The 10,374-nt window shown below is 44.2% G+C and overlaps 1 protein-coding gene across 9 annotated transcripts; it reads right to left on the reverse strand.

Annotated features, from left to right (window-relative positions):
* Window positions 1-1,569: 1,569 nt before the first annotated feature.
* Window positions 1,570-9,247, reverse strand: LOC124045018 (RCC1 and BTB domain-containing protein 1-like). 9 transcript variants are annotated; one of them, XM_046364223.1, is made up of 13 exons: window positions 9,123-9,210; window positions 8,990-9,021; window positions 7,408-7,636; window positions 7,103-7,253; window positions 6,759-6,925; window positions 6,068-6,226; window positions 5,805-5,912; window positions 5,534-5,676; window positions 5,248-5,441; window positions 5,042-5,168; window positions 4,333-4,484; window positions 3,968-4,098; window positions 1,570-3,734 (listed from the first exon to the last, which is right to left on the reverse strand). In XM_046364223.1, the coding sequence occupies exons 2-13, from the start codon at window positions 9,004-9,006 to the stop codon at window positions 3,594-3,596; spliced, it is 1,719 nt and encodes a 572-aa protein (XP_046220179.1). In that variant the 5' UTR covers window positions 9,007-9,021; window positions 9,123-9,210; the 3' UTR covers window positions 1,570-3,593. The 9 variants fall into 9 exon arrangements, with proteins under 9 accessions (XP_046220179.1, XP_046220226.1, XP_046220233.1 ...); XM_046364270.1 differs by lacking the exon at window positions 8,990-9,021 and having other exon boundaries at window positions 9,093-9,247; XM_046364277.1 differs by lacking the exon at window positions 8,990-9,021 and having other exon boundaries at window positions 9,123-9,244.
* Window positions 9,248-10,374: the final 1,127 nt, after the last annotated feature.

The raw sequence follows: 10,374 nt of genomic DNA on the forward strand, positions 1-10,374 counted from the left end.
AGGTGTCTTGACTGGTACTTAATAAAATATTTCCCCCTAACCCTACCACCTCTCTCCTAATTGGAGTAAAGTAATGAACAATAACACGTAGGCTTCTACTTCCAGTTTATACATACTATATACATTTACGATCCCCAGGACCACCCATACGTAGAATGTATGCACACATGACTGTAAGTCGCTTTGGATAAAAGCGTCTGCTAAATGGCATATATTATTTATTATTATTACAGACAAATCTTTTTTTAATCCCACCCTTCAGCTCCACTCAACCCCTCCCATCTATCTCTTAACACCATCATCCATGTTTGATTTATATTTGCCATACATTTTTTTAAATGTGCTGTGATGCTTCACAAAAGTTCTGAACCTTTCTATTCTCATAGTTTCTACAGATTGTAAATTAGTCAATAGTTTTGGCAAAAATGTTTGACTTTTCAAATCACCCAGTAGTGCTATATATATATAATTATATTTGTTGCAAGAATTTTGTGTAATTCAAAGTTTTGAATCCGGCGTTGTTTTGCGTATTGGTTCCTAAACCATGTCTCATGGAATCAGTACATCAAAAATGTCTTCCCAAATATTTTGCAATCGATACGGCACAGCGGTCAATTTTTTGGTCCTTAATTAAATGAAACTGGTGTATATATTATATATATTTAATCACAAGTTTCTTTAACCAATTTGTCTAATGCATGGCCAGCAGACAAGCTCCTTACTGTTCTGTGGTCTGGGGAAATGCATCAGCAAGTGACATTAGGAGGCTACAGATTGCACAGAACAAAGCAGCAAGGATTGTTTTAAGGTGGAGATATGGTTCTTCTGTTGTAGTCATGCTGCCATGCAATAACGAAATTGAATTATTTATCTGAGCATACCAATGTATATATTGACACAATACATAGGAAAATTGTGCTGGACTATGGTAGATAATTGATTCTTTATCTTTTTAGACTGTTAAAGAGTATTTCTGGTCAATATGTTAGTGTATGTCTGTAACAGTGTGTTATATGTGAAATCATTTTCAAATAACTGAAAGTGAGAGGTTGTAATCTGAATAAAGGGGAAAAGGCCATTCTTGAACAAGGGGTGAGACATTCTTAATAATCTGCTAGAGAACCAGTTTGGAATGTCCTTCTGTAGCTCAGTTGGTAGAGCATGGCGCTTGTAATGCCAGGGTAGTGGGTTCGATTCCCGGGACCACCCATACGTAGAATGTATGCACACATGACTGTAAGTCGCTTTGGATAAAAGTGTCTGCTAAATGGCATATATTATTATTATATAATAACTGTTGTATGACAGACCTTTAGTGAGAGGTCTAACGCTTTAATCATTTCTGCCCTCCAAATTCATTATATAAATAGGCCCGTTTCATTTGGTCTGGCTTTCCGTTCCAAATAAAGTTGAATCATTTTGCTCATTTATAAAAAAGTGTAGGCAAAACCATAAGCAAATATGTAAACTGTAATATGACTATAGTTAATCAGGGTGATTTTTCCAACTTTCTATTAAAATTAGAGTTCATTTCTTTCTTTTGGGGAATGTATACTGAGTATGTCCACATCACCGTCAGACCATTTTATTGGTAAACTACACGGTAAAGTAAAATATGTATTTGTGATCCAATACATAATATAGCACACGCATCATCATTTGGTTTCAATCCAGAGTTTATAAAAATGATCTAGATCGCGCAGGGATCCATATTGTTGTTTAAAAAGAACATGAGTCAGTGTACAATGACAACTTTGTTTTCAAGCCCTGGATTTCTAACCCTTTGATATTAATAGATATGCCGATAGCGGACAACCTTGTTTTACTTCTCTTGACAGTTTAAAACTGAGAAGTTTAAATATTTCAGGCATTTAGTTATAAACTCCAGTCAACTTTATCAAAAGCCTATTCAAAGTCAGCTGTGAATACGTCTTATCTCCAATATGTCAACCATGTAAAAAAAAATGCATCACAAGATTTCCGTGGTAGCGTAAACTGCATACACGGTAAACGCTGCATATGTCGGCTCAGTCGAAAATTACCGCTATAGCGCTGAACTTCGGCGGCGGGATTGAATTAAGCCCTTGTTTTGCAACCAGTCTAACACCCACCTCCAGCCCACCACCCTTTTCTTTGACTCACTTATACTCCACCCACTGGTCTGTCACTTTAGGCTCTGCCCACAGAGCTTTTATCCAACAGATCAACTGTGTGCTGCCCTCAGAACAGGATCCAATAAGGTCATTTGTATTGGTCATATTGAGGAAAGTTAACTGGCACACCACTCTATAGAATTGGCATAGACATTAATTACTGTCAGTTGGAATCATATAAAAACTCAACTGGAATCTCAGCAGCTCCTCACAACAAAGCAGCCTTCACCCAGCTTTCTCACACTCAGTGTGTGTGTGTAACTAAATATCTACAAGTTTTCTTTAATGAACATAAAAAATAGGTGATTATCATTTCTGTATAATAGTTCTGTACAGCTGAGATGTATTGCTACTTTTCAGTAATGTTTGCACTATCTAAAAAGTCTGAAATCATCTGTAACACAGGCTGAAAATATTGCATTCAAAAACCCAGCCAACACAACGTTCTCCAAGAACTCTGTCATGGAGTTTACATTGACCCTATGCACAGGTTGTTGTTGTTGCTCTTTTTAGGAATGATGTGATTTCACACAAGTACAACATTTTTATTGCTCAGATTAAGGCCTAGGTTCAATCAGATCAATAACCGACACCAGCATGGTGGATGTGTTGGAGGTTGAACTGTGGTGGAACCATGATCAGCTGCTCTTGATCATTGTCATGAAGCCACACCCAGTCCCGTTAGAAGTTCAGAACAAGAAGGTGGGCAGTCAAATTGAAAAATCATGAAACTAAATAATGAGGATTTCTATAGTCTTAATCGAGGTGAAGATTACATCTCACATTCCAGTGTTCAAACTTGTAAACAAGGCTACATGGGATTTATGTTAATGTCACTCCGTGCAGCCAATGGCAATGTCCGCTTTAGGTATAAGACCGGGAACCACTTGTGGATTTGACAGCTAACGCAGTTCCACCTCCGACACCCCAAAAACAACCACTATGCAAATGTTGGCTAAAGCAGATCTGATTGAATCAATACCCAAGACTGGATCTAATAACCTGAGACCCACCGTTCAATTAGAACATTGAAGATCGCTATCTGTCAGTAGTGACAAGTTATATAATCAATCCCACACAGGCTTTCCCAGAACCCACTGCACCATATCAGAAAGTGCAAACGTGCTCCTCACTCGTCAAGAAGGGAAACAAAATACTTGCAAAGAACTCTGGCCTCCAAAGCTGTAAGATGTAACTACCAACCCACAGAGGGAGATGGAAGACGATATAAATATCTAATAACCCCTCTGAACAGTTCTGTAACAGGGGTTAGGGTAACTACTTAACATCCTTTGCCACCCATCATCTGCAGTAAATAGACAACCACTGGCAGACGCTACAGCTAACGGAGCCTGGTGGCTCATATCAGATGGCAGACCAGAGTGTGTTTAGCCTAGCGTAGCCCCCTGTGATGGAGACAGAGATGAGCCGGTTCAGCGGTCAATTCTTGAAGGCTCCACAGCGGCTAGCTCGGCTGATGAACTCTTTGAGAAGGTTGCCTTCGATCTGCCAGAAGGCTGCAGTCTGGGTCACCTCCGTCAGGTGGTTCACACAGAACTTAAAGCAGAACTCCTCCAGGTCCTAGATACACCACATGGTTAAACAGGAAATATGAAGTTAGCACTTGTCCAATAACAAACGCTCGTTTTAGTTTTTCTTTGCTATGGTGTGCCCCAATGAACACAACTCAGGGAGAGTAGGCTTGGTAGAAGTTGCTCCTAGCCACTGGTACAGGGTCAGATATGTGTTAATCCGCCTAAAGGTTAAGATTGGGTGAAGAGTTACCTGTTGCTAGGTGTGGAAGCGGGACTGACCTCTGCGTCGTAGCGCACGGCAGCAGCGAGCAGAGAGAAGGCGTTCTCTATGGTGATGCCTCTCTTGATGATGTGCTGACAGAGACGCTTCAGGCGGTTCTCACAGTAGGATGTGGCCAGGTCCAGCAGACCTAACACAACCATAGACAGTCTGGATCACTTGGGATCCAGTGGGATGGGCTTGGGATGTTTGCATACATTGATGTCTGCATCAGTGTTGTTTCTGGACTTTTATAAATCAATGATTGGTCTACAGATGAGGTACACCCCAATATGAGCTTGACTGGTAGCACTGTCACAGCCTTTAACCCTCCCCTATTGATTAATTGCCTTGTCAGTAAGGCCTGGCTAGGTGGGGGACTGACCGATAGCATCCTCTGGGGGCAGGTCTATGTTGTCTGTGTAGAGGAACTCTAGGAAGGAGCGGTAGACGGGGTAGGTGAACTGGTCGATCTCTATCACCTCCTTCATGTCTTCATTCCAATGGGACTGGAACATGGACCTGAAGTGCTCACACCTAGCAGTGGAGAGGGGTAGAGGACAGCTATTAGCGTCATTAAATATCCTCCATTTAAAGGGATAGTTCAGAATTTTAGCAACGAGGCCCATTATCTACTTGGAGAGTCACGAACTTGTGGATACCATTTAAGCATGCTAGCTGTACCCAAACACTGAGTCTTTGTGCCAAGCTAGTTAGCATTGGCACACAAATCTACCTCTAACTTCCTTCATACTGGACGCAGATACATAGAAATATTATCCACAAGTTCACCTGACTGAGGAAGTAGGTAAGAGGCTTCATACCAAAATCCTGAACTATCCCTTAAGTGTCTTTGAAAAGCACTAATGTAAAGCATGTGTTCTATAATATTGTGAAATAATGCCAAATTTCCTCATTCGCCAGGAATGATAAACTTGCAATGGGTCTGGTAAAACAACTTGACTCAATAAGACCATTCAACTTCAAACTTTCCCAATAATCCCAAAAAGTATTTAGATTTGGAAAGCATTTATTGATGTTAGCTGGGTAATTTGATCTTGCTGTGTTAGAGCCCAGTGAGCAACCTGCCTGACCTGATCTTGAGCACAGCCTTGTGCACATTGATGTATTTGCCATCCACGCTGAACTTGAGGTCGGCCGTCTCTGGGCTGTCAAACTCCTTCTTTAAAGACTGGGACACTGTCAGGAAGTCATCATGCTCTGGAGAGAACACACAAACACAATGAAAGTCATCACGCTCTGCCAAAAGGAGAGGACGTACTCAGTCACACACCCTTACCCATAGAGAGCAGCCTCCACATGACAGAGGGCGTGGCAAAGCAAGCAAAAACGTCATCAGTGCAGGAGAAGTGTGTGAGGAAGGGCAAGACGATGGACTGACCCCTACACTGGCCCCACATGTACACCTGGCCACTCTGAGTCTTAGCTGCTGAGGTGTGTGTGGAGTGGCATGCTGCAATCTCTACAATCCTGCTGGAGAGGAGGGAGGAGATCAGTCTGTATTCAGAGACTGCCTCATCTCTTTCTCAGCCATGATGTTTACTGTGTATATACACATTTCTCACCTCTCCTTCTCAGCCATGATCTGGACTGGGCTGAGTTGGTTGCTCTTGTTGCCTGTGCCCAGCTGGCCATAGGTGTTGGTCCCCCAGGCATACAGCAACCCCTCGTCCGTTAGGGCCAAGGAGTGGGCATAGCCAGACACTATCTGGATGGGAAAAGAGGGGTTAATGGTAGTGGAGGTAGTGGAGGTAGTGTATGTGTGTGTGTGTGTGTGTGTGTGTGTGTGTGTGTGTGTGTGTGTGTGTGTGTGTGTGTGTGTGTGTGTACGCTCACCTGTAGCACACAGAGACCCTGCAAGCCCACCAGGCGACAAGGTGTCAGCTGATTCCCGTTGTTGCCGAGCCCCAGTTGGCCGTTTCCGTTATAGCCCCAGCCGTACACCTGAGAAAGAAACAAGCGCACAAACACTCTTCGGTGTCCTGCAAGGTTGCTGCATACTTGTGAACCTACTAAGTTAAAGTACACCGGCTGATTGAATTACAACAAATACGTAACATATTTAATATCAAACCCACGTTCAAACTGTGGTCACTCACCTCTCCATTCTCAACCACAGCCAGAGAGGAGGTTTGACCACAGGTGATGCTGACGACCACCTTGTTCTGCAGACAGTTGGACACTCTCCTGGGGGTGGGCTGGTTGGCCGTGGACCCTGACCCCACCTGGCCACAGTTATTGTAGCCCCAGGCATACACCTGGACAGGGAGGTCAGAGAATCACATTTCACTGAATATATAATCATTTACTTTAGGTTTAATAATATAGTGCAAAACATCACACATCTAACAGCAATACAAGTCCAGCCCACTTCCCTGATAATACATCAGGTTCACTCTAGAGTGGTGCCAGTCACTGGACCAGTGACATAAAGCGGACTCAGTGAAAGAACAGCGGGTAACAATAGGGCCTTTATATCTGAGCTTGGATTAACTGGGCCACACTAAGTTTTTGGAGGTTTGTAAGTAAGGTTTGGACTAGGGCACGATGGTAAGGGGGCTTAGAGCAGGGTTTCTCAATCCATGGTCTGTGGAATGTTGTTGGCCAGCCCCTCAGATGTTTCTGACAGACAAGTGTTATTTTCAATATAGGCAGAACCCCACAGACCTCCCCCCACCTCTTTCTCTCTACCCTTTCATCTTAACCTCTCCAGCATTAATATGGATCATGGGGTGAGGAGTCACAAGCCACCCATCTCCCACTACCCCTCTCCATCCTTCCTTCTCTCACCTCTCCAGTGTTGGTCAGGGCCAGGGAGTGATGTGAACCACATGCCACTTCAGTCACCCTCTTGTTGAGAAGGCTGGCAGACACCAGCACAGGAGCGACCCCCTGGTTGGTGGTCCCATTCCCCAGCTGACTGTAGCCATTGTGGCCCCAGGCAAACAGCTCGCCCTCTGACACACAATGGAGGAAACGGTGAGTAAGAAACCCCAAATAGTGGTAGAAATACTTTGAACAGGCATCTGGGATAGGGATTAGGGAATCATGTCAGCTCTATTGAAGACATTTCTATGTCCAACATTCTGTGCCATCCTCTTGAATTGTTGTATCCCTGTTATGTGCTGTAGTACCCTCAGTGGCCAGGAGGATGTGGGGTCCGCTGCCATAGCTGAGGCTGACCACTTTCCTCCCACTCAGAAAGTCCAGCTTCTTAGGTAGGATGGTGCTTTGGCTATCCCCTGTTCCCAGGCAGTTACTGCAGTTCAGCCCAAACACATACACCTAAGGAAGAGAAAGAGAGATGGGTCACTGTTTGAAATAAGCAGACACCAGTCAGCATGTGCTGTGCAGAGTGCATGTGTATTCCAGAAGAGAGACCTAGGAGTGACCACTCCAGATAAAACACACTGACTACACCAATCATCTGACCACTTACATCATCATTGTGGGTGAAGTAGATGACCTCGTTGGCGGAGGTTCCAAACACACAGGCCTGTCGTATGGACGAGAGCTCCTCGCCTTCCATCAGGCTAAACAGCGGCCATTTTGTCACATCCACCATAGTGCGCCTTGATCTCCGTTGCAACGGTGGAGGGGTGTGTCCCCGGCTATAGGGAGGAGCAGGTTCGTGGTCTTGGTGGGTGATGCTATCCCTGCTTTTCACACTGAATATTAGACAAGAGACATTGAGAGAACACACTGACAGAGCGCTCACACAACCACCAGAGAACACACTGACAGAGCGCTCACACAACCACCAGAGAACACACTGACAGAGCGCTCACACAACCACCAGAGAACACACTGACAGAGCGCTCACACAACCACCAGAGAACACACTGACAGAGCGCTCACACAACCACCAGAGAACACACTGACAGAGCGCTCACACAACCACCAGAGAACACACTGACAGAGCGCTCACACAACCACCAGAGAACACACTGACAGAGCGCTCACACAACCACCAGAGAACACACTGACAGAGCGCTCACACAACCACCAGAGAACACACTGACAAAGCGCTCACACAACCACCAGAGAACACACTGACAGAGCGCTCACACAACCACCAGAGAACACACTGACGGAGCGCTCACACAACCACCAGAGAACACACAACTCGAAGTCAGAGATCAAACACACACGCACTCACAATCATCAGAGCACATGTGGGCACAAACAGTCACACACACATACTGTATAACTCAAATAGTCTGCAACCTCAGACCACCTTTCATTCTCATTAGTATTTTGAGTGGGTGAAATTGAGCAGACAGAAAAGAACATTGTCCTGGCCTTTAATCTCTAAATGTTTCCAGATTATAATTTAATCTGTTCCTCACGAACCGCAGGGTTTCACATTTGTATTCTATCCCAGCACAAACCCGAGTAATTGCCAAGCACAATATGAATTCGGTGGGTTAGTGTTGGGGTGGAATAAATCCTAGGAACTGATTTGGAAACACTGACCTTACATGTGGTTAGTTCTATATCCAGTCAGCTGAGACGTAGGTAAAAATATATATATATATAAAAAAAGACTTGATACGGTTTTAAAGCAGGCAGCTAGGCTGGGAATAGTTGCTCAGTTAGAGCTTTGCTTTAGGATCGATTGCAGACCCTTGATCTCACCCCTACAGATTGCCACACACGACCCGTAAATCGAAAAAAATCAAGTCGAGTCAATTTTCTGACTCTACACAAGCAAAACTCTCAACTAGCCAGTTTAGTACATCAGAAAAGAGTAACTAATGTTAATGCTACAACCGAAAACGCATTCACCTTTTATCGAGTCTATTGATGAAATTAGTAGCTAGTTAGCTCGTGGAACTTTAGCTGATTAGTTAGCCATCTAAAGTTACCTATTTAGTGATCAGTGCCCACTCGCCTTAAATGACTGCGGACCTGGCTAGATAACGTTATCTATAAAGCAAGCCAACAAAACATTCCAGTTGTAGCTAAACTAGCTACTGCTAGTAAACGAGTATGCCAGCTGACAACGTGCATTCACTGACCTACAAGAGCGTTCCATAGTCAATAATGACAACTTTTCCGGGGAGGAAAACAAAATAGATCAAAATGAAAGTATGTTTAAAAGCGTCACACCACCAAGCCTACCTATGAGATGCGTTAGTTTGGTGCTATTACCGGTGGACGGGTAGCTAGCCTCCCGGTCACTGAACCGCTTTCTCCTGCTGCCGCCTCTCGGATAATGTCAGCAGCTCCCTGTTGTTGATGTTGGTGTGTCCGGAAGTGAGAGCCAATACATGTCACGTGATCAACATTCACCCAAGAGGACCAATTCGATGGAGAATCTGTCTCCCTCCAACAGGTGGCGTTTTTTCGTTGTTTCGCAGTTTTTACGCGTGCACTGATAGAAGTAGGACACGTGACATTACTGCAACTTTTGAGGAAAAAACACTTTATATCAGTCTCGAGATGGCTATGCATATTCGTAACATGATGCTAGTAGCATAGCATCTCTCAATTGAATACAGGCGGTTGACACCAACAACCCTCATGGAGAATTCAAAAAGGGTTATCCACCAACCTAGAGAAATGACAGGAGGGAGCTAGATCGTGGACAATGACACCCATTGTTGGGGCAGAGAGATGTATATTGTCAATATACCCTAAATAAATAGGACACAGGTCACTAGATGGCTGTCTGACCATAAAATAAACACCCCCCAAAACACATGTTAAACATTTGCATTTCTCAACATAATCCTCATTTCAGGTTTTGCAAGAAGCCTGATCTCTCTCCTGATCCAGTTTTGCTCTCAGTTAATCATGAGGGTTATCAGGTGATTCGGGGTGATTATTTTTTAGCTCTGAAATAAACAAACCACACAAACAACCAGGTGAAGCTACTGCCATGGTTACCATTCCCAGTGATTGAAATCCCAGTCAGCTGGGGAGATCAGTCCAAGGGAGATAAAGCTGGTTAAGAAAGCTGCATGCAAACACATGAAAATAAGTAGATGTTTTCTCCTTATTTGGTTGACTGTTCAGTGGCATTCAGCTCTGCTTGTAGGACCATCCTTTTCAGCACAGAGGTGTAATGGCAAGCAACTGGATCGCAAACCAACACGACAAAGAGGAATCAGGACCTTGCTGAATACATTTGAAGGCCTTGGATGCTTGACTGATCTGCTCCACTCATTGGACTATTAAGGGAAAAGCTTGGATGGACTCCAAACAGAGATCTGCAGAAACCGCCAACCTTCATTAAAAAAAACAATATCCTGTCTGTCATGGGCCTGGCCCTGTGCAGAGTCTCACATGCATACATCCAAAGTGGTTCTAGTGGGCAATGAAGTCCATCCCTCCACTGTCTTCAGAAGGGTGACCCCCACCATGGCCTTCAACGTTGGCTCGTTGGAGCTGGACTCTGGCC

The sequence above is a fragment of the Oncorhynchus gorbuscha genome, linkage group LG01 (genome assembly GCF_021184085.1).
Source record: "Oncorhynchus gorbuscha isolate QuinsamMale2020 ecotype Even-year linkage group LG01, OgorEven_v1.0, whole genome shotgun sequence".
NCBI classification, from domain to species: Eukaryota; Metazoa; Chordata; class Actinopteri; order Salmoniformes; family Salmonidae; genus Oncorhynchus; species Oncorhynchus gorbuscha.